The following is a 27,058-nucleotide window of genomic DNA, read 5'->3' as shown; positions in this document are numbered from 1 at the left end:
AATATGGGCCTAGGGTTTGATGTAAGATACCCTCCCACAGTTAGGACAGCTGACCTCTCTATCCCGGAAAACAAATGTTTCAGGCACTACTTGGCTAGGTCCTAAACCAGACACCAGGTCTCCCCGAGTGACCTCTTGGATGCTGGCAGGAGGCTCCTGTCACCGTGGTGCCTGTCACACTCTGTCTTTCTGTTTCAGGTGGTTAGTTCAACGAATGGAGAGCTGAATGTCGACGACCCCACAGGAGCCCACTCCAACGCACCAATCACAGCTCATGCTGAGGTGGAGGTAGTGGAGGAAGCTAAGTACGTTCATCTTTCACGGGAACTCTTGAGTCGCGCGGTTGAAGATTCTTTTTTCCTGTCCCTCTCTCGTGTGCTGCCCATCTCAGACGGAATTCCTTGTGCTTGTGTCTTCAGCTCTCATTTTCTGACCCTTTGCATGGACTGTAAGGCTGCTGCCCTGCTTTAGCTCTGAATTTTGGGAGAACAGTTGTATTTTCCTAATGTACAAAAGACTCGTCTAGTACACACCGTGCAAAACTCTTGAAAGAAACATGCTGTAATAGATACAGCAACGAGTAACCATAAGCCTCATGGAGTCCTGGAGCTCCTTCCTCTCTGTGGGATCTCAAGAAAAGCCTCCCATCTAAACCATGGGCTGTGCTTAGCAGCATTCGTTTTCTGGTTATAGCTCAGAACTCTGGGCATATAGTCCTGGAACTAGGGTTTCAGAGTCATTTTGTTCTCTCTCAAATTGTTTGGATTCTGGGACACTCAGTAAGTCAGGCAAGAAAAGTAATCTCTGCATCTTTGAGTGGGAATCTTTGAGAGGGAAAAGAAGTCACATGGATCCCAAGAGGATGAGGAGGTTACCTTACCCCCTTTTCTGCTGCTCCTGCATGTATATGTCTTGCCCTGCCCCCCATCAGCTACCCCCCCCATCAGTGCTCTTGGCATGGTCTGTGTTTAAACTCTTAGAGGCTACAGTAGAAAGTGAAATAATGGTTGATTAGGCTGCAAAGGCAGCATTTCCACCACAATTGCCCCTCCCACCGTTCCCGCTCCCATAGCAACTGCAGAGCCAGACTGCAACTCCAAGAGGGCAGCAGGCAGGCCCACAAGACCCTCTCACCCATCAGCAATTACTGCCAAGCCAGATAGGGAGGCCTTCTCCCCCCCCCCCCCACACACACACACTTTTAAAGCCTTTTCGACTATTCAGGGTAGCCCCGTGTCATTCTCTGAAGCAGACTGGAATCCTATTTATCGTGCTATTGTTCTCTACATGGCCTCTGTAGCCCTTGAATAACCTAACTACAAGTCAAAACAAACTACACCTCCAGGTGTAAGATGTTAAAAAGCTGGCAAGACCTGCATTCTCTCTCCTTCCCAATGCACTCTCCTCCTTGTCACCCCTGCCCGCTCTGTGGCCATTCCCACCCACTAGCTAAAGAGCACCTGAGGAGGCTTGCACTCCCCTGTTGAGACGCTGCGAACTGTCTCCTGCTTTATACAGGGCACTGGTGACTTAAGGAGAGCATGGGGGTTTTTATTAGACCAGGAGGAGACCCTTCTTAGAAAGGAAACAAGTTCCCACTTCTCAAGGATTCTGAATTTTTTTTCATGATTTTCACAGTTTTTTTAGTGCATGACAGAACTACATAAACATAGCATACTCCCATCCTTTTGGGTTCCCATGGCCTAAGCACTGCAGTTCTTTAAAAGCCCAGGTGATGTTCGTGTAGCTAAGGTTGGAGACCATTGCGCTCCATGGAGTCTCATCCAAACATCGTCTGGGCTCTCCCAGGCCCGCCCCGCTTCCAGTTCACCTTTGGGACTCGTGCTCTGAAGGCTAGAAATTTAGTTCTGGATTTAAATATGTTTTGAATACAAAGATTGAATGGGCTTTAAACTTAAAAAACACCCCAGACAGGTTTCTCTTTTGAACCCATTCATCTCATTTCATTTTGGTAAATGTGTATTCTAATTGTGTGTGCGAGTGTGGTGTTGTGTTCTGTGTGTAAGCTAGGGGGCCATTTGCATGAAGTATATTTCACTTGGGTATATTCTGTTCTCATATCATCTAAGCCTAGACTAGAAAGAAAGTTTAAAGTTTTCCATTTAGCAAGAAAGGCTAATATTGCCTCTTTACCTGTGGCCCCAGGTTTGGCCTTTCCGGAAGGTGTCAGAAATAGGCATGGACAATTATATTTGGCCATACGTTAGTTAGCCCAGCGTTCATGGCTTGGGGCATTTTGCTGATTCATGCCTTCATGAATTACCAATTCATCTTGCCCGTGGGACTGTGGGGGCACAGCCATGTGTTAATTCTCTTGGCCTTCCATAAATGCGGGGAGCTCATTTTTATCAGAAAAAGTCACAACTGGAGAAGCACAAGGTGGCCCAAACAAGCTGTGATTTAATTTGTCCATGCACGCATGCAGCCTGCTAGTGGGGAGCAGGGGATGGTGACCTACGGCGTAGGGACTTGGGAAATGATGTGAAACTTTCAAATCGAGTCTTGATTTGGGGTTTCTCACCCCGATGGTTGTGTGTAAAGAGAAAGAGAAACAATAGGGTCTTGATTTTTTTGTTCTGTGTACAAAATCTGGCAGCCTTTTTTTCATATGACCATGTTTCAATGTGATTGGAAAGGGTAGTGAAGGCAGGGAGCTTTTTGGTTGATTTTCTTATAGTAATAACACAAAGACTGAGTTATCCACTGACTTTGGCCATAACTTAGCACATAAAGACCTCATTTCTCCAGAGAATTAACGAAATGGTTTTTTAGGCCCTTCTGTGGCCATTATAGCACCAACCCCTCTCGCTGATTCATCTCCTAACGAGATAAAGTGAATGTCTCTTAGCCGCTGTGGAGGAAGTGCAAGCTGCTGGGTGTCTGGGTCAGGCGTGGTGGACTTGTAGTGGACTACCGACTTCTCTGTCCCTCCCAACCGTCGGGAGGCTGATAGCATTTGCCTAGTACGGCTGCCTGTGAGAACCAGTAGTGCTTGGTGGGGTTCGTACAGGCACGGTCTTCTGCTCTCTCCCCTGCTAGCTGCCTAAATTGCCTAGGAAAGCCCTTATGGGGGCCTCCACCAATGCTCTGTTTTGCTTCACCCCACACTGAGATCCAGCGCCCACTTTGAGGCTTCTACCTGCTCCCAATTTCGAGCAAGGAGCCCCACTTCAGAGTAACCCTAAGGGAGGCCTATTCCCCCCAGTGACAGAGGAAGAAGCTAAACACCGACACACACTGCATGCTTGCATGGCTCACAGGGAGTCGCTCTCACTCACCTCTGTGGACTAATCTCTTTCTCTTCCTTCCTTTCTGTGTTTTCTCTTTATACACTCTGTAGCTGCCTGAAAATGCTCAACTTGTGGTGAGTCCCTCTCTCCAGTTCACACGAAAGGGGAGTGGACCAGACTAGGCTGGGATTGACCAAGCCAAACAAAATACCTTAGGAATACACTGAATAGTTTACCTAGGCCACTTTGTGCCCAAACCACCCAGACTAGGAAACTAGACCCACAGAGTGGGGATGGGGCAGGACCACAGCCAGGAATTAATCCATTCCTCCATTCCTTTCAACCCCGCCTCATCCCTGCTTTCTCCTGCCAAAACAATATCCCATTCCCAAGTAATCTGGCTTCTAAGTGAATTCCTCCCAAATTAATATGACCAGATATTATCAGAAAGGAAGGGCTAGAAGTAGGACGACAAGGTTACAGTATCAGGTGACTGCTGACAACCCAGTGTCATTGCCAAATTAGCTCTAATTTTGTGGCTTGGTCTTAAACCTGGAAATTGGCTTCTTTGGGGGAAACAACCAAAAACATCTGTGACTTTTCTTTCTGATTCAACTGGTTCCTTCATTCATCTGTAGAGTATGGCTTCCCTCCCCCCCTAAAAGGAGAGCTCCTTTTTTGGGGGAGATGGATATTTTGCTGTTGCTACTGTTGCTGCACAAGGAGCTTTGGGGGGTATTTGCTATTGTTTGCCTTCTTCTTCTACTTCTGCTTCTTTCAATTCCTCATAAGAGAGATAGTAGGCCAGAGCCGACTCAGCTAATGTGTTATTAGACCTTGTCTTTTCCACTTTTGGAAAAAAGTCCTCAAGAGCATTCATGGGAATAGCAGGAGGCATATGGAGGGAAAGAATCAGTCCTGCTACCAGACAGGGGGCCTTCCCCACCTGTCTGCCCGGACACTCACTCTCTGTAATCCTCCTGCTGTACTAGAGCTTGCTGGTCTGTTGGCGTCTGGAATTGTAACTCCATACTGTCCTGCTCTCCTTGGTGGGGACAGCTGGTTAGACACTGTGACCACCTTCATTCCTACTTCATTTCAGTGGCAGGGTAGGCACTGGTTTCTCAGCCAGACATAAGTCAGATTTCCTAACGGGATTTCCCTAGGGATAGATATGTAGTAAAGATAAAAAATGGATTTTGTGGAGAGAAGGCTTTGTAATCATAGGCTACTGGAGTGTACTTGGTCTGTTCATTGAGCAAACATTTGTCTTTGTAGTCTGTCATGTTTTTTTATTTGTTCCCTTCCCCCCCCCCCCTTGTGAGGCATCGGTCACAGGGTCTTGAGTTAGTCTGCTGGAACCTAAGGGCCCACTGTTTTCATCCAACCCTGCGCTTAGAACCCTACCGAGTCCCCAGGCCTAGACCCTGTTCCACAGTGCTCAGCTGGAGAAGATAAAATCTTCATACATAGAAGGAAAAATATTTCTCCAAGATCCTTATGTTTTTATTCCTTGAGAGGCTAAGCGTGATAAGTCATTGTGAACAGAGCAAGGAAGAATTCATGGGTACTGTGGGGCTTGAGTCGGTTGTTTGAGCAAAGGAAAGATGTCTCACCCTGGCAAGGAGAGGGATCTTGGCGAGGAAACAGCTGAAGGACGGGCATCTGGATGTAGGGAGAGCAGTCTGGAAAGGCCAAAGGCTAAGGGGAAGAGCACTTGCTGGCTTTTGAGCAGGGAGACTGGACACGCTCTGTTTGCCTCTAGCGTGTTAAGAACGTGGGCATCTAAACAGTCAGAGAACCCACTGGAAGGGAGTTTATGACACAAGACGGGATCACCACTTGTCTTCATCCTCTACCAAAAGTAAGCCAGCTCCACAGAGTTAGCTATTGGACTCGGTCTAGGATCTGACCCACTTTAGCAGATCTTGTTGCTAGTAACCCACAGAAACAGGAGTGGAAGAGAACATGGTGGGTCCTGCTTCCTTGGAGGTAGAATTGCTCAAAGCATCTCTGTTGCTGAAGCTTTAACTTCAGAAACTAGAAACGGCAACTCTTCCTGCTCCGAACCACAGCTGGGCCTCTTCTGCAGGCAGGTACCTCAGCGTCGCCCACCTGGTTACCATCTGTCTGTGAGCCAGGGTTAGTTGTACGGCGCGCCTTGAGAGGTACAAGTGTGAGAAGATCTAAACAGTATTTTGGTGGGGGTTGGGGGAAATGAGTTGAAACTGAACTACATGTTAGTGATTCCATGCTGAAAAGCATGGTTAACAGGGAACAGGTAAGTCTATTACAATATCTGCTTCCTGGAGATTCACCTTACCTTGTTTAATATTCAGTTCAGGAGTTTCAACTTGGAAATGTCTATTTTCCTTTTTTCACTCCCATTCTTTTAATTTATTAAGCCAGGCACATTTAAAATATTTTCTGCATATAAAACAGCTTGCTTGAAGTTCTCAGTGCTACAATGCTTAAAAACAAACAAACTGTGAGTCAGTGTGTCAGTATGTACTACTAATTAAACCCCACCCAGACAATCTTCTCGAGCAGCTGGTCTCAGTCCCATATCTGCATTTATCATCCATAGATGTCCAGGAAATGTCCATTTTCTAAAGCAGATGTCTCTGAAAAGACTTTTCCAGGGATTTCTCTGAGTACTATTTTAAATAATTAAAAGCATTGATCATTATATGAGATCATTTTTTTCCATCTCAAAATACACAACACTTTGTTTAGTGACTACATTCATAACCATTAATAGTTCAGAACAAATTGCATTGATACAGTCAGAGAAAATCTTTGGTAAAGCCCTCTTAAGCTACTGCTTATTAAATGAGTCATTCAAATAGGATTAGAGCCAATCATTATATAAACTATTTCTGAATTTTTAATAGCCAGTCCATTGGGTGTAAGAATACCAAGGTCTGACTTAAAGGCAATCTTAGCTACAGTGGAGAACTTGGGGATATGGGAAGTAAGTACCAGTATTTTCTTTCCATATGTATATTTCCATCATTAAATATGGTTCAGACGAGCCTAAGAGTTTCACAAGCAGTTTCCTCACTAACTTTTCTGTGGAGGGCCTAGCAACTCTGAGTTACACTTCCAATGTTATGTCCCGCATTTATTGCCATCTGTGACTCATCTGCCTCCTCCTGCCACTCCCCGCCCCATCCCTCATCCCTCTCATTCCCATTGTGTCTGCTTCCTGGAAAGGACACATCTGCACCGTCCACACCATAGCCCCCAGCTCCCCTTCTGGACTCATCACTGCCTCCACAATAGCTATGCGTTCTGTACCAAAGGACAGGAGTAAGGAAGGGCTGGGACCGAAACCAAGGACTTAGGAAGGGAATAGGCCCCACCTCCTGCCCTAAACGGGATCAGTTTTAAACCCCGTCTAGCATGACAGCAGCACTTTGAGGAAACGTGGTCAGGGGATGGTACCCTGCATTAAAGAGTTCACGAAAGATTAGCACCTAGGCTGTGGGTTGGCACCCTCCCATGGGCTGGCCTCTGTCACGTGGTCTGGCCTATAGGTTCCTATTGGAGTCAGGGCTTCCCTAGTCTGCTGCAGGTAGTGGTATAGATGGGGGGAAGGAATCCGTAATCCTTTATTGGTGGGATTGGGAGACCCTCCCAGAGTTCCAAACAGCATGAAATTTGGTTGCCTGAGTTTAGCCTTCTTAACCCTGCACTGGTAGGGAGTTGCATCACATAGCTTTGCCCTTTGAATCAAGGGCCAAATAATGCAGGCTGTTTTTCTTGCAGTCCTGGAAACCCCTTGTCTTGGTTCTAGACAAAAATGAGTTATCTGGGCTGGGTGTTAGAATAGGAAATAATTCTTCTTCCTGCTTTGAGAAGTGCCAAGTTTGGCCTTGTCTAGCCTGCTGTGTTTTATTAATTTCACTGGGTAGCTTCCAATGGAGATGAAGCAGTTACTTGGTTTGGCTCTCCTGGCAGACACTACCCACTGCCTCCTGTGTGCTCATTGTAGATGGTGGGCAGCCCTGTGGGTGGGGACAGGAAGTGGAGCCAGGTAGAGGTCTGCTGGAAACTGCACGTCTCCCACACTGACTTGTGGTGTTCCTTGTGCTCCAGGTGCTGCTGTTTCTTTAAGAGGAAAAGGAAGAAGACTGCCCAGCGCCACAAGTGACCAGTGCCTCCCAGGAGTCCTCAGGCCCTGGGGATTCTGACTCGATTGTACCTGCAGCTCCTGCCATTTCTCATTGGAAGGGACTCCTCTGTGGGGGAGGGTGGAGATTCAAACCAAAAAGAAGAAAACAGATACCCCAGAAGGAGCCAGTGTGGGCAGCCAGGGCCCAATGGGCCAGCGGCTGTACCGCCTGCTTGCGGCTCTGAGCAGGTCCCAGAGCTGCTGCTTGTCCATCGCTTGCCCGCAGGGCTGCTTGGTGGACTCTCCTGCCCATTGTTTACAGTGAAGGTGTCATTCACAAAAACTCAAGGACTACTAGTCTCTTCCCTCCCCATAGTTTGCTCCTGGTTCTTGCTCACCCCTAACCCTGTGCAGCATAAAGGCTAGTGAGCAAAGTTTTGTCTGCTGAAGGAGCTCTGGAGGCTGGAGCAAGAAGGCAGCAGGAAAATGGCAGACATGGGCTGACCGGGAACCTTTTCCACCTACCAGGTGGAGCAGGCAGCATGGCTTCCTCTTCCTCGTGTGCCTGTGCAACCCGCATCGCTAGCTGGTTCCGGGGTACAGGTTCCTCGCGCCCTCCCTCCTGAGACGTTACACGCAGGACACAAGCTGTGACAGTTCTGCAGTCTACTGTCCTCCTGGATTGGTGTTCTTAGCTCTCTTGACAAGGGGAATGTTCTCCAGACGGTAAAAAGACCGTGCAAATTGGTCCAAGGAAAGGGAGAGGGGGTGGAGAGAAAGAAAAAAAGCCCCGATTTTATTGCACTTTTAGTTTAGTTGTTTGTTTGTTTTTCAAGCAGAAAACATGACAGATGCATATTGTGTCTGGTTATATTGGGGTTTTACTTTTTCTGTCTTGAAGGGAATGGGGCCACCTAAGCCATTCAGAAAGAGATGGGTCCAGAGGACATTCCCCGTGGAAATGTGGCACCCAGAAGAAAAGAAGCCAAACCCTATGCCATTCTAAGCCACTGCACTGAGGCTGGCAAGGAAACACATACTTGAATTTTCATTCATTTTCTCAGTTGCCGAAGAATGTCCCTGCCAGAGCATCTTGATCTGATCAGCCTGCAGTGTAGAAAACTTGGCTCTCAAGCACTTGGGATGATAAGCCAAGCAAGCCAGACAGGGACTGGGAGACAGCTCATGCCAGAGAATCAGAACAGCATCAGAAATACTTGTGTAATCTACTGCCAGGGACTTCCAACTAGATAGCCATGTGATTTCCTGGTGACTTGGGGAACAAAGTGAGGCAAGACCGACCACCATTTTGCCACTAGTGGACAAAGAAGGAAAAGGTGAACCTATCTTCCAACTGCCAGAGGAACCTCAGGGTGCAGCATCATAGAGCCAGGAGCAGAAAGTCCGTACGTACCATCTTCCCCAATAGCTCTAACACTTGGGCTGGTCTGCCTTATCAGAGGCCAAACCCACGAAGGTCTCCTCCCAGCGGGACTACAGCAGTGGGATTAGGATAAGGAGTATGTGCAGCTGCAGTGATCAGGAGGGGAAGATTTGTTGGTGCTGGAAAATTCCAGGGAAAAGGAAACTAAAATGGAATGTCTGAAATGATTGTCTCAATTGGGCAGAATCTCCCTCCAGAGAAGAGGGTCGTGCACAGAGAACGTTCTCCTGTCTACTCTCTGCCGCCCGTACGGCACAGTGTCTTTCACAGGATGTGCTTCCAGAAAGGGCCTCGATTCTTCATTCTCTGCTTGAAAAACGAGTCAAGTTGCTCTTGTCACACATGGTTTTCATTTGAGTGTCGTGGCTTATTCCAACAGGCACTGCTCGTTTCCGATGTGACAGGACACAGGGTTCTTTGCACCAGGTTCAGAGGCATGGGATCTGGCAGAGAGGACAAGCTGGCACCCCTCTTGTGCCCTTTCGTTTCCCCATTCCGGTAGAGCTCGCGAACATGGGCCACAGAGGACTGGGGCTGGTGGGTTGGGGACCACCGAATTTGTCACTTGTCGATATGTGGGACTGGCCATTGGACTGAAGGGTGAGGAGGTACTTTGTGGTAGTTGAAATCTCATGAGCGATCCCTTGATGGACTGTAGATGGATCAGAAAGAGCCGCATTAGATGGACCAGGGTGACTGGGTTTCACCTGCTCTATTTAGGCCTTGTCTTGAGAATGTCACCTGGGTAGCTTACGTGCTGATTGTAATATTTCTCTTCTTTTTTTAAATTTTTCTCCTCTTTAAGAGAAATTTTCTCTATACAAAATATAGGAGGGCAGGGGTCGTCACTGTCGGGCCCTGCCCCACAAGGACTTTGAATACTGGGCATTGCCCTTCTCAAGTGGTAAGGCCCCATCTCTGAAACTTACATGGTTCCTCAGTCGGTATTTGGAGTACTCCATAACTGCCTGTGTAGAACTGTTCGCCTCCTTGTTCCTCGATAGGAAAAAACCTTGCCTCTCAAGGACGACGGGGAACCAGTGTCAAAGTCTGGCACTCCATACCCTACCAAGTGCCTCCTCCCAAAAAACAGGCTGTGGCCAGCGTGGCTGTTAGGCAAGCCCCCTTCATAGGCCTGTGAGGTTTTTGTATTTAAATGGTTTAAAGGCTAGCTTTTGAGGAGTTGAACTTGAGCGGTAGAAGAGGGTCCTTCCATCACCCTGTACTCCCACTCCCCACATCTTAAAAGATACTTTGTTTTCATAGCAAAGGTGAAGAGCCTCAGTTCTCTGGAACTTGCAGGGAATAGTGATCTTTTTCAGGGGCCCTGGAATGCCAAAGAAGTTCCCAGAGGCCTGGGAGATTCTGTTATGAGCTTCCTTTAAAAAAAAAAAAAAACACTCACAGCACCTGAGTACCCCAGAAGGGATTTGGTCATCTGCTCCATCTCCACCAACTCACCAGCTTTCCACACCCCCTCTTACTCAGCAGCCTGCCTTGCTCCATGGGCTGGAGCACACCCTTCTGAAAATCCACTTGCATTGTATTTTTTGACCTTTCTCCCCTTCACAGCCATCAGGACGCCTAAGGCTCTTTTCTTGGGGTTGATGTAGTTGTTTGTCCATGGAACTAAGTCAGCATCTGTTAGCGTCAAAACCCTCGGTTCTAGAACACGAGAAGTTCTGGGCAAGCAGAGAGGCAAACCGTGCTGCTTCCTAATGTGGAGAGTCCGTCACTCATGACCAGAGTGTGACTTCTGTCTGCAGTTGATGAGCTAGTGCACCCCTGGGCACTCCCAGCGATCTCACACTAGAACGTTACACAAAGGCAAGGACCGCTCCCCAGCCATCCATGCGCATTCCTGGCTACCTCCCCTTCTCCTGCTCCTTGGCAGTGTCGGGGAGTGACCAGTGTCTCAGACAGGCCTTGGCTCCCCCCTTCCAGGTTCATTTTCCTTTGGAATGCAGAGGCTCCAGTAGACCCCGGGAGCCTGAGGCCCAGTGGGAGTGGTGGCTAGCATGTTTGTTCTCGTGAAATCATAGCTCACCACCAGTTCATTGCCTCTAAAGTAACTTCCAACTTAATTCAGTGGAATTGTACACCAGTCGTCATTGATTGTCAGCATTAGTAGCCCTTTTTTAATGCCAGAAATATGCAATGTTGGTCATATGATGTCAGAGTGGTTACTAAAGATCATAGCCTTAATTTTTTTAATATAAAAGATAAAGTATTTCCTCTTCCAGCGAGCAAGCATGGCCTACGTTTTTCACTTGATCTTTTCATGCAAGCCCAACACCTCCTGTATCCCAGCCACCTCATCTGTGATCATATTGAAACTAGTATTTTATTCTCAGTGAGTTGTCCTGACAACCTTGTCTCCACTGTCAGAGCCAAGTTAGCACTAGAGTTTCAACTTACAGGGGCCTGGCATGTCATACAGCCAACAAACATGGTCTGTGCCAGGCCACTGCCACCCTCCCACCATTGCTCCTAGGCGAACAGATAGTCCAGGGATGCCTCGGGAGCCTGGCTGACCTGCATCCCACGGGGATTGGTTGTGTGAGCAACAGGCAGGTATCGCTGGGATTCTTGTTCTTGCGGACTCTTCCAGAGGCTGACAGCCAGTGACGCCCAGTCTCCCACGGGGTTGGCAGAAGCCCCTGCGGCTGTTCTGATTTTATACATGTGGGACTCAGGGAGGAGGGGAGAGTTGTTTTTGAAGAAAAGGGAACCGTGGCCCTTTTGAATTTTGAGCAGTGTTGTAGCCACAAACAGGAATCTTGGAAGTCTGTTCGATTGTTTTCCGTTTTTTCTGAACTCCTTTGCTGGTGATTGAGTGCAAAAGAATAGTTATCTCCATTGTATTCAGAGTAGTGAGTAGGTTCCCTGGATTTAGGACAGTAGAAGTTGACTTAATATTTCCTCTCAAAGCAACCAGGAAACCACTCCAGTATTTGTAGATCAGCTTACGAATGAAAGAGTGAACATGTACTCCGTATCTTTCTAGCTTGATTTCTCAAACTTGATGTTGAAAAGAAGCCGGTTCTGTAGATAGAATCTCTGGTTGTTCTCCTTTCACTCCTCCGCAGTCGCTTTGCTGGTGCCGTCACCATCACGTCTCCCGTCTTAGAACAGACGGATGCCCACGGTAGGAGGCGGAGGTCCACTGCAGTCCTCCACACCAGAGAGGACAGCCACCCGACTGCCCCCACCCTGACATGTTCAGTGTTCCTCTTCTTCATGAGCTCCAGACCAAACCCCAGGCCAGCCCTTGCATAAAAGCCTTTTTGATTTTTATTTAGAAGGTTTATCAATCTGTCAGGAATGTCTCAGGAAAGATGAGCCATTTCTTTGGGGGAATAGATTTACAGATGGGTGGGTGTCTGTGTGTGTGGGGTGCACATGCGTGCACACTCACCTGTGTGCACTGACAGCTTCGGCTGTGGGGAGCCAGGTGTTCCTGAGTATTCTCGGAAGTAAGCATGTGACAAGCACATCTTTCAAGTGAGTGTAGGTGGCAGCATGCTGGCTCTGGGAACAAGCCTCACTTATATCAAGCTGAGAGGACAAGTAACAGCTGAAAAGATGAGATGAAACCAAAAACGTAACCCCCAATGAAAAATAATGTTGATTCAGCACCCCATTGGATGTATGACATGCTCTAATTTATTATAATATTATTTTGTCTGTTTCTTTGCCGGTTGTACTTTTAAAGAGATGTTGGGATATTGATTACAATTTAAAAACAAAAACCTAGTTATGTTTTAATCAGCTGTGGAAATCAATTTTAATGGATGCGTGGGTGTGTCTGATTATTGTTAAATGATTTTTTGTTTTGTTTTAACCTTTTGTTTTAGATCTGTCATGTTTTCATAAACCCTGGCACTGGTCTCAAAGTTCAGCTGTGAAAATGAAACTTGTAGTATTTTTAAACATGAATGTCAATTACAAGTGTATTGGATATGGTTCCTCCGTGAGAGGGGTTTGTGTGTCCTTAGGAAAGAGTCTTCTGCAGAGGAAGTAGCCTTCTTTGGAGAAAATGGAAATGGGTCCTGATATGTGATCTCAGAATAGCCCATTTCCTAAGGCACCATGAAAAAACACAAATGTGATCTTTAAGTATACCTCTTCCCCAATTTGGGGAGGAAAGGACTCAGTTTGCACCCTTTTTGTATGTAAAATAAAATGTCTTACCTTTCTTGGCTAGTTCTGCTTGCTTGCTTGGTCTGTTGACTGTGAGTACTTCCGGCTGATGTCTAATCTTTGATGTGATGGAGGCTCCTGCGAACAAAATAATCCATGGCATTTGTGCATCATTCTTCTGAATTGAACATTGCCCTTTCCTGTAGGTCATGTTATTCCTGAAGATTCTGAGTTTTAACACAGTTAAACCCTGTATCTTTTCTTGGGTAAATGAACACAGGAAGTTGGGATCTTCTCTGGAACACATTGAAATAATAGCTTTTTGAATGACTATTTAACGAGGAGGATATCTACATATATAACACATCACTCTGATGTATAATTAAAAAATCACAAGTGCATATATGACCACAAAGCTGCCAATATAGGTATTGATCCCAGTTCAGTGCGCTCAGTTTTTCAAAGGCACGTAAGAGCTGGTGATCGTGGAAGAAAAAACAAACAAACACTCACACTGACAGCGTTTTATCCATCAACCTGATTACCAGTACTCCAGATGTGGGGAGAGGGTGGGAGAGGCAGGCTGTTTTTCAGTCATTTTAACATTAGCCCCGGTGCTTGGAAACTTTGGTGTAAACATTTTTCCCTCAGTGGCTATGAGCAGTGTGAGGCCAGTGCATGGGAAAGGAGACTGGACAGGAGAAAGGGGGGGAAAGTACAAGGTATGGGGAGTGCTGAGAGAGAATTGTTGCCAACGCAACAGTTTACCTACACTTGATAGGATGTGCAAGATACAGCAAATGCCATGTTGTTGAGAGGCCTGACCAGTGGTCACTCCACTCCTGACTGCAGGAACCCTGGTGTGGGAGGCAAGTTAGCTAGTGCAGCTGGTGGCCTCCTTCTCAGGTCAGCACCACACTGATCCCAAAGTTCATCTGCTAAAATGGAGCCATGCCTGTACAGACTTGTAATATCTTTCATCTTTGAAAACACACTTTTAAACTTACTCTAAAGATGCTCAATGATAATCATAATCCTAAATTTTAGGGGTGATTTATATTCTTCCAGGCTATGTTGTAGACTAAAATATCACCCCGTGCTAATGAAATACTGATGTGGGGTTCTATAAAGTAAAGTCCCTAAATTGTGTGCAACATAAACGCAACACAATCTCTGGTTCACAAAAAAAATGTAGTTTGCTTGGGTAAATAAAGGAAGTTAAATCAGAGAAGGCAAAAAAAACCAAAAACGAATCACAGTAGGCAATAAAATGCTTTGATTCATACCATAGTAAGCACAGTAGGATTAGAGAGGGCAGAGAAAAATAATGGTAAAGGAAATGGGTTTCCAAACAAGCTTGAGAAACAAGTGGGAAGGAGCTACGTAAAGTCAAACTGAGTAAGTAGAAAAGTGCGCTTGGCTTTTGGAAGCTACCGCTTGAACCCAATTGGGCGGCCCCTGGGCCCCAGGCGATGAACGCGTCCACTCCCCAAGCCCAGGACGCTGGGACGGCCTCCCGGAAGCACCCGGGGCCGAGGGGCGGCGCCGCACGCTGGGGCCGGTGGTCTCGCGCGAGCCAATCCCCGGGCACGTGGGGCACGGCCGCGCCTGGCCCGCTTCCTATTGGCGGCGCTCAGGAAGGGCGGTCCAATCGGGTAGCAGTAACGTGGCAGCCACCCACGAGCCGCGGCTCCGCGGCCCCGCCCCGCCGAACCTACCATCGGGGCCGGCCCGGAGGGGAGTCATGGTGCCCGTGCTCTGCTGGGCGGCCGCTGGGAGCCCGGCCCTCCCCCTGCGAACGTTCGGTGGCCGCGCCAGGACCCGCGCCGCCGGGCCCCCGCCCTCTTCCGGCCCGTGGCTGCCGGGCCGTGCTCGCCAGTCCCGGTGGATGCTGCGTCTCTCGGAGCGGAACATGAAGGTGCTCGTGGCCGCCGCCCTCATCGTGGGCTCCGTGGTCTTCTTGCTGCTGCCGGGGTCTTCCGTGGCCGATGAGAAGAAGAAGGGGCCCAAAGTCACCGTTAAGGTCCGGGCTCCCCGCTCTCCTCTCGCCTGACGTGGCCCTGGGGGACCCGCCCTCCACCAGCTGGGGTGCGGCCCGTGGTGTCCGAGGCATTTAGGACCCGAACCAGGCCCGGCTAGACTTGGACTTGGCTCGGCCCCTCCCGAGGCTCCCAGCTTCGCCCTCGTGGCGTCTGGGCCGTCCTTTGGCCAACCGGCCCGAGTGGGACACCCCTACACCCCCACCCCTGCCCAGACTCGGGGTGCTCAGCCGGGCCCTCGCTACCTGCTCTGGGACAGTCTTTGGGGGGAAATGGTGAACCAGCATGTTTGCCAGCTCAGGATCCATCCTTTCTGCCTAGGCCACGCTGCAGTGACTTGGAAGAGCTTAGGCCCGGCCTCCCTAGGTTTTTCAAAATGTTGATTTCTAGAATCTACGCCCATCGTTCCTTAAAAGCAAAGATTGTAAAGGGAATGCAAACACACCTATTATGGGGAGTGGAGGGCACATGGAACACCTGGGTCTTTCATCAGATTTTTCATTCCACCAGAAACACTCAGAACCACGGGTATGAAGCAGAGTAAAAAGATGGATGACCGTGTTCTCACGCATCCCAGAGTCGCTCTGTCAAGCGCCATTCACAGGGCCTAAGTTTGGGATGATCATTTTCCTCAGGTGTATTTTGACCTACGAATTGGAGATGAAGATGCAGGCCGGGTGGTCATCGGTCTCTTCGGCAAGACAGTTCCAAAAACAGTGGATAATTTTGTGGCCTTAGCCACGGGAGAGGTAAGTGACTAAACTGGAGCTAGTCACCTCAAAGTCAAGTCAGCAAATGGGGTGTGCAGCGGACTGGGCCTGTACAACAGCCCTTCTAGGCCGTCACCCCCTCCTCCCCTCAGCACCGACTCACTGTTGGCCCCAAACGCCATGCTGTCGAGTGTCTTTCTGAGGGAAGTGGCCTTCTTTCCCGAATCCAAAAATCTATGGGTTTGGGGGTTTTTTCCAGGACATTTTGCATCTTGAAGATACTGCACTAACCAGATTGGTAGACATGAGTCTGGCCTTTGGGCCAGAGTGCTCTGCTACAATGCAGAGCCCAGAGATCACCAGGTTTCCAGGTGCCCACTGTAGTGTGTATTCACCTACCCTCTACGCTGGGTCAGTGGGGGACCGCCTCAGTCTGTGTTCTTGCATTGGCCCCCTGAAGATGAGAAGAAATGCGAGGCAGAAGGGCAGGGCTGTGACATCCAGCTGTGTGACGTTGGAGCTGCTCTAGGGCACAGGACTGTGGGTCTTGGCTTGGCTGTGTCTGGCCTGTGTGCCTCACCCCTGACCTCTCCCCAATCAGCATGTCGTGTCACCTGGGCCAGCCTGGTGTCTCTGCTATGCGCAGTTGTGTGGGCTGGGTTTGCGTCTGTTTGATGTTTGTCTCGTGCAGCGCTTCTCAACCCGTGGGTCACGACCCCTTTGGGGGAGTCGAATGACCCTTTCACAGGGGTCGCCTGATTCATGTTAGCAAAATGAGTTAAGAAGTAGCGACGAAAATAATTTTATGGATGGGGGGAGGTCACCGCCACATGAGGAACTGTATGAAAGGGTCAAGGCATTAGAAAGGTTGAGAACCACTGGTCTAGTGTCTTCATTCCAATTCTTTACCTTCCCATTTTTTCTAGAAAGGGTTTGGCTACAAGGACAGCAAATTCCACCGTGTGATCAAGGACTTCATGATCCAGGGTGGAGACTTCACCCGGGGAGACGGCACCGGAGGTGAGTTCCTTCCGTTCCTCTAGGCAGAATAGTCCATCAGGGAGGGAGTGTTGGCAGCCTGGGCTGGCTAGCCCAGGCGTCATCGGTTCCCATCTCTGGACAGGCCTCCGTGCACTGGAGTCAGCTGTGTCCGGGGAATCGGTACAAAGGAGAGGGAGTGAATTGTGAAGGTCAGACAGACCTAAAAGGAGCTCTCCTGATCCAGGGCTATAGAAGGTGCCTTTTCTCTGGCTGCTGCTGGGAGAGGGGAGCAAAGGGAAGACACTGTTGGGGATTCTGTCAAGACACATACAGCCTAGGCTGACCACTCAGGAAGCCCCTACTCCTGGTGGATGGCGCCCTGGCACTCTTCCAGATAGCGCTCTGCACACATAGGACAAACCTACAGTTTTCGTTGCATTTGGGTACGCAGCCTACTGTCACAAGACCACAGTTGCATGTGGGGAGCTGCACACGCCATCAGTGAAAGGCTTGTGGACGCTTGGGACTCAGAGATCAGGGCAGGCAGCCGCTGCCTTTCACTGCAAAGCACTACCAGCTCCCAGGTGGGCTTTGGGACACAGATTCTGCCCTCAAGCTGTTTCTTGTTGAGACCAGAGCGCTCTCCGCTGCACAGGAGTTGGGTTCTAGCCAGAGGACCCCAGTGGGAAGAGGGAGGACGGACCTAGAGCCTGTACTCTGTGCAGTCCTCAGATACTCCTGGGTTTGATTCAGGGTCTGCCACCTTGCTTCGTGGGTTTTTTGTTTACTTTTTATTGTGAACCGAGTAAAAGTTTACCGAGCAAATCCATTTCCAATGCAAAAATTGTGAAGAAATGTAAGGACCATGTCATACATGTTGTTTCGTGTCGGGGGCTGCCATCTCCACAGGATAACATCACTAATCCCACTTTTGCCCTGTCTCTGCTGCGTGCGCGCCTCCTCTTCTAACCTTTCCTCGTGTCCGTGCAGCCTTTTTCCCTCACGTGGTTGAGTCTTAGAAGGAGTTGCGTACCTCGAGCCCTCCTGTTTGCCTTACATTTCAGCCTGTCTATTGTTTGGCTGAATATTGAGCCAGAGAGTGAGTTCGTTCCAAAGTCCAAGGGTGACGAAGGGCCAGAGTCTCAGGAGTTCCTTCGGTCTGACCACTAAACTTGCTCTTATGACTTTGAGTTTAGTTCCACATTCTTCTCCATTCTATCCAGGATTCCGCTGGGCTCCTTGGTAAAGCCCTTGGTGTAGTGGTTGCTGACACTGTCTAGTTCTCTGGGCTCAGGGCGCCGGTGGCTGAGCTTTGCATGGTTCATTAGCCATCGAACTAACTGTTTGCCCGAATCTTGAGGCTTTGTCACTGCCTGTGGCTGCAGCCGGGCTTCCATTTCCTTCTCGTGAAGGTGAGTGCTGAGCGGGGATTGGGGTGCCCGGGAAAGCCTGGCATGTGGGGAGTCCTCAGTAAAGTTAGCCTTTGTGCACTGACAGGCAGAGGCGAGTTGGGAGATTGAGGGGGCAGGATGAAGGTTCGTGAGGCAGCCTCTGTCCTGGCTCAGCAGTTTGCCTACAGCTGGCCTGGGGAGTAAAGAGAGAGCTCCAGTCAGACCTGCTGGACACTTAGAGTGGGACCGTGCCCCAAGCTGGACAAATCTTGTGGAGGCACAGTCCCGGATAGGGAGGCTGGAACAGATTGGCTGGGGGCTAAGACAGCTGCCCCTGGGCAGGATGCTATGGGCCTTCACCCCCCTCCCCCCCCCAGTGGGGAGAATATGTCCTCGTGGGTAAGAGCAGATTCGAGAGTCTTTGCTTTGGCCTCCTGTTCGTTTTGAATGTGTGAAGTGCTTTGGTGGGCCAGCATCACGGCAGTGTGGGGAGCAGCTGTAGAAGGCGAGGGTGGACCCCAGTGGGGATGGCGACAACGTGGGCAGTATGCTGGTAACGGCTTGGGAAGAACTGAAGTTTGCAGGGAAGGTCAGGGGTGAAGTTGAGTTTAAAGTGAAGAACTGTCCATCTGAGGGTGGAACTCACTGTATCTTAGCAGTGTTTGCCCCTAGATCTAGGGGGTTTTCTGGAGAGTAACAGCAATTGAAATCTGGCACTTCGCAGACCAAGAAGAAGGGAGGCTTTTAGCTAGCATCCTAGCCCGGAGTCACTTCATGATGGTGTCTTGACCCTCTGGTTGAGGGAAATGGATGGGACTCCGGCTGAGGCACCCCTCTCCAGCCCCACTCTGGTCTGGCCCAGTGTCCTGAAGCTGCCGGGACTGGCCAGAGCTTCTCACTGAAGCCCTGTGGACTGTGTGCGCACGTCTCCTCCGGTTACTAATTCTCGGTTCTCTTGTTTGCTCTTCAACCAGCCCCTGGTAGGCAGCAGGCAAGAAGAGCTTGCCACCTCGGTCCCATTCTGGAGCCATAGGTGGAAAGTTGGTGTACTGACTGGGGTGGAAGGTATCCTAACGGGTTTTGTATTGAGCTCACCACAAAGCCCGGTGCCTGGATTCCACCAGCCATTCCGTGAGAGAACCATGAGGTTGGCTGCTCCCATCGATTCACCACCTTGGAAACCCAAAGGGGCATTACCATTCCCGCTTCACGCTATTTTACAGGGTTGCTCAGAGTAAGAATCAACTCAATAGCCGTGTGTTTGGGGTTTGTTTATTTGCTTTGATAGCATGAGCCCTGGTGGTACTTGATTAATAATGAAAAGGTCAGTGGTTCAAATCCACCAGCTGCTCTGAAAGTGTGACCCTGGAAACCCTGGGGGCAGTGTTACCTGGAACTCTCAATCTCTGTCAGTTAGAATCAGCTTGGTTTTCATAAAAACAGTCATGTGCAAGTAAGTTCCAAAGGTAAAAGCAAAACAGAAAGGCCACCTTTGTGCCAGGTTCTTGAGGCCTTTGACACACTACCACACAGTTAGTCACTCTGAAAGGAAGTCACGGGGAAAAGGTTTGCCATGTACCTTCTAGAACGTTCATAGAGAGCCACTGTGGTTGCTGTGCCCGCGAGAACATGCTACCGTCTGCTTCTGTCCCTGGCGGAGGCTTCAACTCCCAGGACCTAAATGGCAGCCCTCCTGTCCGCGGCTTTGGCAGGCACCTCACTGTCCTCCCTGTGTGAGCTCTCGGGAAGGCGGGCTGGCCATCCACAGTAGTCTTCCTCTTCTGTTCTTAGCCTCTCCCACCTGTCCACCCTGCATCCTGCACAGCAGGCGTTCCCCAAAGACCCTCCAGGGCAGGCAGTGTCCTCAGGCTACAGTCATTGAGGGCAGCTGATGCCATGACACAGTTCTCTAAATCACCCGCCACATGAGCCTTTGGTGGATTCAGCTTGGCGTCAGTAGTCTGGCTCTTAGGCCAAGAAGGGGACACGAGCTTATGCTCTCGGCCTGGTTCAGAAGACCGGTTCAGCCTCTTGAACCCTTACCCTAAAGACCAGCCTGGTTTGGGCCATTATAGCCTCTCCTTACCCTCCCCCACCCCACCCACGGCTGCGTCTCCCTCCCAGGAAAGAGCATCTACGGCGAACGCTTCCCAGATGAGAACTTCAAGCTGAAGCACTATGGGCCTGGCTGGGTGAGCATGGCCAACGCCGGCAAAGACACCAACGGCTCCCAGTTCTTCATCACGACAGTCAAGACATCATGGCTCGATGGCAAGCACGTAGTGTTTGGCAAAGTGCTGGAGGGCATGGTGAGTCCTGAAGGCTGAACCCCGCCGGCCCTCCCCAGAGCTCCCACACAAATCTAGGGGCAGGGGCCCCTTGTGTTTATGTCCATCCCCTTCTCCCAAGACTCAAACCACCTGTTCAGACAGGGCTTCTGTCGACTCAGCTGGGAGGTCTCGGGAAAGAACAGCTTGCATTTTGGTAGATGCCAATTCCAAACCCTCCTGGGCCAGAGGCCACGCCAACTGGGGCTGTGCCCCAAAGGGACAAAGCTGCAGCCTCCTTAGCCCCCTGACCCACCCTCTGTCCCCCCCTCCCTCCCAGGATGTGGTCCGCAAAGTGGAAAGCACCAAGACAGATGGCCGGGACAAGCCACTGAAGGAGGTGACGATCGCAGACTGTGGCAAGATCGAAGTGGAAAAGCCCTTTGCCATCGCCAAGGAGTGAAGCGGCCGGGACCTTCTGCGGCACTACTGCCCTCGGGCTGAAGGTGGCTGTCCCTGGGCTCCACTGCGCTGCCCTGGTGCTGACAGTGGGCCATGCCCCACATTCCACAGGCCCCGTTTTGTAACAAACTCCTACCAACACTGACCAATACAAATAAAGGTGGGTTTTTTTAATAACCTGCGTGTGGACTGGGTTCCCAGGCCTGCAGCATCTCCCCCAAGTTCACATCCACACGTCCAGGGTCTGGTGGCAGCCCTTTCCTTTGGCACCTGCCTGACCTTGACCTTGTACCCAGGCGAGATGCACACAGAATCAGGTGGGAGTCCCTCTAAACTGCCAGCCACCCAGCCTCCACCTGACGTGTGTTTGCTTTCTAAATTGCGCTTCAGGTGAAGACATCCCTTCTCTGCCCTGTCACAGCCTACTTCTGCACGCTTCCCTTCACCTCAAGTCCTCTGGGCTCTTGAGCACCTGACCTTTGCTCCCCAGCTTCCAGTGAAGGCTGAGTTCTGAGCCCTGGGTGGGTAAGACCTTGGTTCCAGACCAAGCGAGTGGACTGAGGCATGTGTCTGTCTTGACAGGTGGGGCTGTCTTGGGCCCCAAGGCCTCTGGGTCTGTCAGGGAATGGGTGGCAAAGGAGCTGGGGGACAGCCAGCCACTGGCTGAGCATGGACAGGGTTGAGGCTGCAGCTGTAGAGGGCCTGGAGCACGCCACTCACCACCACGCTGGGCAGAGGCTCTGTGGGAGGGAGGAAGGAAGGTCACACACAGAAGGGCAAGGGCAGAAGAGACCTGGGACAGGCCTGGCCCTAGGCCTGCAGCCTGCCATGCTATTCCAAAGCAGGACCCCTACCAGGGTGGCAGGGCAACCCCCTATGAGGCCTCGGCTTTCCAGGTAACTACTACCCAGGGTGGAGAGCTCGGGAGGGGCAGGAGGAGAGTGTTGTGGCCTGGGAGGCTTTTGAGCTGAGAAATGGCAAGTCTGCCAGTCTTAGGCCCTAAGTGTGGATTGTGGGTGGTGGCAGGCACCTCACCTGGGGAGGGGGCACACACGTAGGGATCCGTGCAGAAGCTGATGACGGGCCGGTGGAGCAGCTGTGGGCTGAGAGAGAGAGAACCAGGAGGGGCGGTGAAATTGAGCCCCAGGCGGGTGGGCAGTACGGACCCACTGAGATCATAGGGACAGGAAACTTGCCCCAAGAGCAGAGGCTGCATCACAAGCCAGGGCGTGGACTTGCCTGCTGTTGCTGGGCAGGAACTCTCCCAGGGCCCTGTGAAAGAGACAGGTCCTTAAGCACGCTGGAGAGGCCCAGGGGGGAGAGAGGAGGGCGGAGACCGGCCTGCAATCTCTCCTCTGGGACCACTGCTTCCTTCTATTTGTAACAAGCCCAGTTCCCGAGGTGGCTGGTGTAACCAAGGCTGTCCAAAAACCCACCTCAGCCCCATCACGAAGGGCTCAAGAAAGCTAACTACAAGAGTAAGAACCCCACGAAATGCGTACACGTGCGCACACACATGTAGAGGTCTATCAGGTATGGGTGTGTACATGTTTGTGCTGCACGCAGAGGCGACTTCAAAGGTGTGAGTGTCAAGAAGCACAAGGGGGCAGAGGCTTCTGAGAACCCCCAACAGTGAACAGTGGCGCTTTATGGGATTCAAAGGCCTCGGACAGTTGGTAGAACATGGTTCAAAACCTGGTGGCGGCATCGGGTTCTCCCCAGGCTGGGGGCGGTCATGTAACGCACAGCTATCGGCCTTTCTTCTTCTGGTGCAAAAAGAGAAGGACGGAAATGAAAGACTCGAAGAAAGGAGTACACGGGACACACACCTTAAACCAGATGAGGCCTTGCTGCTACCACCCAATGACTCACGGTACAGAGAAGATGCCAGAGAGAATGGGGGCAAAACGTAGAACCAGATTCACTTCCCTAAAAAGGGCCAGACCTACTGGGCTAACGACTAGAGGCTACTGCCCAAAGATACCCTTTGAGTCTGGCACTGATGACATCCCTTTTTCATCCAAATAATAGATGGGCTTATCAAAGAATATCAGTGGGATCAATGAAGACAAACGTGTGCATAAGCAAATGTGAAGAAAGCTGATGGTGCCCAGCTATCAAAAGATATTGCGTCTGGGGTCTTAAAGGCTTGAAGATAAACAAGTGGCCATTTAGTACAGAAACAACAAAGCCCACACGGAAGAAACACCAGCCTATGTGACCACGAGCTGTCGAAGGGATTAGGTATCAAGCATCAAGGAACAAAAAATCATATTGTAAATGTGGGTGAGTGCAGAGTGGAGACTCAAAGCCCATCCGTAGCCAACCGGAAACCACCTTACTGAAGGGTTGTGGGGAGGAGATGAGCCAGTCAGGGTGCAGTGTAGCAACAATGAAACATGTAACTTTATTCTGGTTCTTAAATGCTTCTTCTCCCCCACTATCATCCCAATTCGACCTTACAAATCTGGCTAGACCAGAGGATGTACCATTGGTACAGATAGCAACTGGAAACACAGGGAATCCAGGACAGATGACTCCTTTCAGGACCAGTGGTGAGAGTGGCGATGCCTGGAGGGTGGAGGGAATGTGGGGTAGAAAGGGGAACTAATTACAAGAATCTACATATAGCCTCCTCCCTGGGGGATGAACAACAGAGAAGGGGGGGGGGGGAGAAGAGCAGCCAATATTAAGGGCTCAAGTAGAAAGCAAATGTTTTGAGAATGATGATGGCAACAAATGTACTTTGCTTGACACAATGGATGCATGTATAGATTGTGATAATTATTGTATGAGCCCCCAATAAAATGATTTTAAAAATAAAACAATATCACCTGTAAACAATCAACCACATGATAACACTTGGTCAACATTTATCCAAAAGAAAGAATGGGAAGGTGAGCAGACTTGGAACAGACAGATTGAAAGGAATGGGGATATCGACACCGTGAAAATCGTGAATAATGTCATAATTCTACCAAATGCTTAAAAGAGAACCTAATTTTCTGTGTAAACTTTCACCTGAGCCACAATAAAATATTTTAACAAAGCAAAGGAAAATAAAACCGATGAGGGAGACAGGCCTCAGCAGGAGGAAGATCCAGGATAGGGCCTGGCAGGTGAGAGAAGCAAAAGTGGGGCGGTTCCCACCACCCCCAAACTGTCCCAGGCCCATGGAAGGTACTCACCCCCAGTGGTTGGCCTTGGGATCCGTGGGGAAGTGCCGTAGTCGGAGGAATTCCAGGAGCTCCTTGGGCACATCCTGGTTCAGGCACAGGATGCCCTGGAGAGGTGGGCAAAGGACGCGTTTTTAGGCTCAGTCTGGTAACCTCACAACCTAGACATGGAGCCCTGGGGTAAACCAGCAGCCGCCAGAGAAAGAGGCAGCTTTCTGCTCCTCTGCTCCTGCAGAGGCAGGGTTAGATTCAGAACCCACACCTGTACGGAGTTACACTCTCAAACCCACAGGGGGAGACAACTACCCTGCCTTAGGGGAGCTGACTTGATAGGAGTGATTAGCAGGTTTAAAGCATCCAGAGCGGAGCATTGAGCGCAGAGCCCTTTTGAACCCCAACTACAGTGAAGGACCCACCCACCCCGGGGAAAGGATAAGTCAACTCTCATTGAACTGAGACCACCACCTGCCTCCTGGGTCCTTCAAACCTTTCCGCAAGCCAGCTAAGAATGGGCAGATTATTCAAAAAACCAGACATGCCCAAGATAGGGACCCCTCCCCTCATGTCACCCACTCTGCCTTATGAAGTGTTGGAAAACCAATTAACGTGGCAAGCACGGCTTTGCTTGTGCTTACTTATTAATCTTATAGTGAACAATTCCCCCTTTTGTCATCACATCAGAGATTCTGCTTCTAGTCATGGCTGGCCATCTGACTCTTCCCCAAACCCACAGAAGTAAAACGTCTTTTCAAATTTACAACCCCTGGCAGGAGAGAGTACCCAGTAAACACGAAGAGCACAGACAGACTCACTGGCGCTCACTAACCTGCAGAGAAGAAAGGCCCACTTGGAGGAGGCCACATACCTGGAGGTAGGCCTCCAGGCCCTGCCGTCGCTGCTCCAGGCCGCGGCTCCTCCAGTGGGGCAGGCGTTTGGAGGGGAAGTCAGGCACCTTGTACAGTTTCTTGATCTGCCGGGGGTTGCCACGGGGCGTCACAGATCCCTGGCTGAGCCCTTGGACCCGCTCTACCCCAGCCAAGAATTCAGCTCCCTGCTCCCCGCTCCCCACCCGCGCCCTTCAAACGGATTCTACCCTGGGATGTCCCCCGGGGAATTGACCCCAAGTTTTCCAGAGGCCCCAGAGAGGACGAGTCGGCCACGCGGGACAGGGGCAGTGCGGGACGGGCTGCGTCCTCTATACCCTCTTGACCGTGGCCCCGCAGCCCGGGGGTGGGGGGCTGGAGCGTGAAGGGAGTGGCGCCGAGACCGGAGCTTGTCCCCCCACTTGCCAGGGGCGGGCCGGGGTCTCAGTGTCGTCGGTGCTCCCTTACCCGCTTGTGCAGCGCGTGGAACTCACTGTAGCGCCTCGGCACGGTGTGTCTGCGCCCGCGGCACAGCACCTCCACTCGAAATACCTGGCGGGCGGCGGGGGGCGCGTTAGGGCCGCGCGCAAAGCGGCCTCGGGGCGCCGCTCTCCGGGGACGGTGGTCCCACACACCGGGGAGAGGGGCAGGCTGACCAACACTGCGCTCCACCCGTTTGTCCTGCGCCCCCGCCTTGGCCCACTGGGCTGGCACACCCCGGCGTGCCCCAACGCCCTCCCCGGGGCGCAGGCTCCCCGCGGCACGCCAGCGGCGGGACCCCCGCGCCCCGCTCACCATGTGGCCTTTCTCTGGGCTCGGCCTGGACCCCTCGGCCTCGGGCCCCACAGACGGGATGTGAACTGCCAGCATCCGCGCCCAGGCCGGCTCGCCGCACCTCGCCCCCTCGCTAGGATGCGCGCCAGTCCTCAGCGGGAGCAAACCCCGGCGCGGCCGCCCCGCCCCTGGCCCCGCCCATCGAGCCCAGCCCTGCCCCGGGCCCCGCCCACTCGAGCCCCGCCCCGCCCCGGGTGTTCCCAGCTCCGCGGGGGCCTGCGCTCAGAAGATTAAGTCGGGCCCGCGGTAGGTGGCGGAAGCTCCGCGACGCGCGCTCTGGGCCTCCGGTGGGGCCGTCCTGGAGGTGGTGATCCAAGGGCGGCGAGTCCTTTGTGTGTCACTTACTGAGTGCCCACTGCGAGGAACGGGGCGAGTCAAATGTCAGTCATCTCACTAGCGCACCTACTAACCACCTGGACTGGTAGGCGCCAGAGGTGGGCCCTAGCCCTCGGAGCCTGCCCCATGGCCAACCAAGGACGTTCCTGGAGTTCCTTGGCCGAGCCACCCACTACCCATTCTTTCCATTTCCAGGACCTGGTTCCTGGTGATTGTCACCTGCCCTTCTTGGGACCTTGGCCTCCAGGCTCCAGGTGAAGTTCCTCCTGGAAACGCAGCTCCCCTCCCCCATCAGTCATTCATGGAGAACCTGCTCCAGGTCCAGTGTGGCAGGGCCAGGTGGATTAGGGACTGACCCAGGCTCTAGTTTGAGGCTCAGACATGTCAGATTTCTGGAACCGGGTTAGACTTGCTTCCTTCAAGAGCCTGAACACTCGAGTGAGGCCACCATGCTAACCTGTGGCACAGTTAGTACTGAGCACCTGGCAGCTTGATTGTGCATGATCTTGGGAAGGAGGTAGAGAGGGACTGTGGGAGTGGCACCAGTCTGCTCTTGCCCACCCACGCGACAGTATTTTAATCTAGAACTCTCTCTCTGCTGCTAGAAAGGCCTTCTTAGCCGCCCCACGCCCATCAGAGGGAGGCGCTCCTGTTTAGAACCCCCAGGAAAGCCTTCTATTCCACAAGTTTCTCCCCCATGAAGGCCCTAGAAGGGAGAGCCAGCCTCTGCCTTCCAAGAGCTCCCACCTTGTGCGGCCCCTGGGGTTGGGGGAGAGGACGAGAAGTGCCTGTCTTGGCAGTTGGGGGGAAGCAGAACCACTGAACCACTCCCTCCCCTGCTTGCTGAGCGCAGACCAAAATCTCCAACCCCAGCCTGCCTCTGGAGAGAGGCAGAGAGAATGACCCCACAAGATGGAAGACTGAGCTTTTCCCTCCCAAATGCTATCCCATAGGGCTGGCCCTCAGAATTGGGAAGCTGAAACTTGCAGAAACCTGATGTGGTCCCTGGAAGGGAAACGACCCGCCAGGAAGAGAAGTGCTGGG

The 27,058-nt window shown here is 51.3% G+C and overlaps 3 protein-coding genes across 8 annotated transcripts in view; 2 read left to right on the top strand and 1 right to left on the bottom strand.

Moving 5' to 3' along the window:
• CSNK1G1 (casein kinase 1 gamma 1) overlaps window positions 1-12,833 on the top strand; it is a 193,603-nt gene extending 180,770 nt beyond the window's left edge. For all 6 annotated transcript variants that reach the window (XM_075531485.1, XM_075531483.1, XM_075531482.1 and 3 more), the window contains 2 exons: window positions 199-305; window positions 7,353-12,833. In XM_075531485.1, the coding sequence (XP_075387600.1) occupies window positions 199-305; window positions 7,353-7,407 (162 nt within the window). In that variant the 3' untranslated portion in view covers window positions 7,408-12,833. The remainder of the gene's footprint in view (window positions 1-198; window positions 306-7,352) is intronic.
• Window positions 12,834-14,734: 1,901 nt separating this feature from the next.
• PPIB (peptidylprolyl isomerase B) lies at window positions 14,735-20,982 on the top strand. The gene is made up of 5 exons (XM_075532442.1): window positions 14,735-14,978; window positions 15,630-15,743; window positions 16,631-16,724; window positions 20,201-20,385; window positions 20,684-20,982. The coding sequence occupies exons 1-5, from the start codon at window positions 14,844-14,846 to the stop codon at window positions 20,804-20,806; spliced, it is 651 nt and encodes a 216-aa protein (XP_075388557.1). The 5' UTR covers window positions 14,735-14,843; the 3' UTR covers window positions 20,807-20,982.
• On the bottom strand, window positions 20,774-25,739 carry SNX22 (sorting nexin 22). The gene is made up of 7 exons (XM_075532443.1): window positions 25,640-25,739; window positions 25,313-25,396; window positions 24,847-24,951; window positions 23,994-24,088; window positions 22,045-22,077; window positions 21,841-21,908; window positions 20,774-21,545 (listed from the first exon to the last, which is right to left on the bottom strand). The coding sequence occupies exons 1-7, from the start codon at window positions 25,712-25,714 to the stop codon at window positions 21,424-21,426; spliced, it is 582 nt and encodes a 193-aa protein (XP_075388558.1). The 5' UTR covers window positions 25,715-25,739; the 3' UTR covers window positions 20,774-21,423.
• Between the last annotated feature and the right edge of the window lie 1,319 nt (window positions 25,740-27,058).

Source organism: Tenrec ecaudatus, chromosome 14, assembly GCF_050624435.1.
Source record: "Tenrec ecaudatus isolate mTenEca1 chromosome 14, mTenEca1.hap1, whole genome shotgun sequence".
In the NCBI taxonomy this organism is placed as follows: domain Eukaryota; kingdom Metazoa; phylum Chordata; class Mammalia; order Afrosoricida; family Tenrecidae; genus Tenrec; species Tenrec ecaudatus.
This window is presented reverse-complemented; position numbering and strand designations above follow the sequence as displayed.

What these genes read in the sequence shown, in the direction of transcription:
- PPIB (XM_075532442.1), top strand. Translation starts at nt 14,844, where the DNA reads ATGCTGCGTCTCTCGGAGCGGAACATGAAGGTGCTCGTGGCCGCCGCC. An exon ending in GGCCCAAAGTCACCGTTAAG is followed by an intron (nt 14,979 to 15,629) that starts GTCCGGGCTCCC and finishes CATTTTCCTCAG; the next exon opens with GTGTATTTTGACCTACGAAT. An exon ending in TGGCCTTAGCCACGGGAGAG is followed by an intron (nt 15,744 to 16,630) that starts GTAAGTGACTAA and finishes CATTTTTTCTAG; the next exon opens with AAAGGGTTTGGCTACAAGGA.
- SNX22 (XM_075532443.1), bottom strand. Translation starts at nt 25,714, where the DNA reads ATGCTGGCAGTTCACATCCCGTCTGTGGGGCCCGAGGCCGAGGGGTCC. An exon ending in GCCCAGAGAAAGGCCACATG is followed by an intron (nt 25,397 to 25,639) that starts GTGAGCGGGGCG and finishes GCCGCCCGCCAG; the next exon opens with GTATTTCGAGTGGAGGTGCT. An exon ending in TCCACGCGCTGCACAAGCGG is followed by an intron (nt 24,952 to 25,312) that starts GTAAGGGAGCAC and finishes AACCCCCGGCAG; the next exon opens with ATCAAGAAACTGTACAAGGT.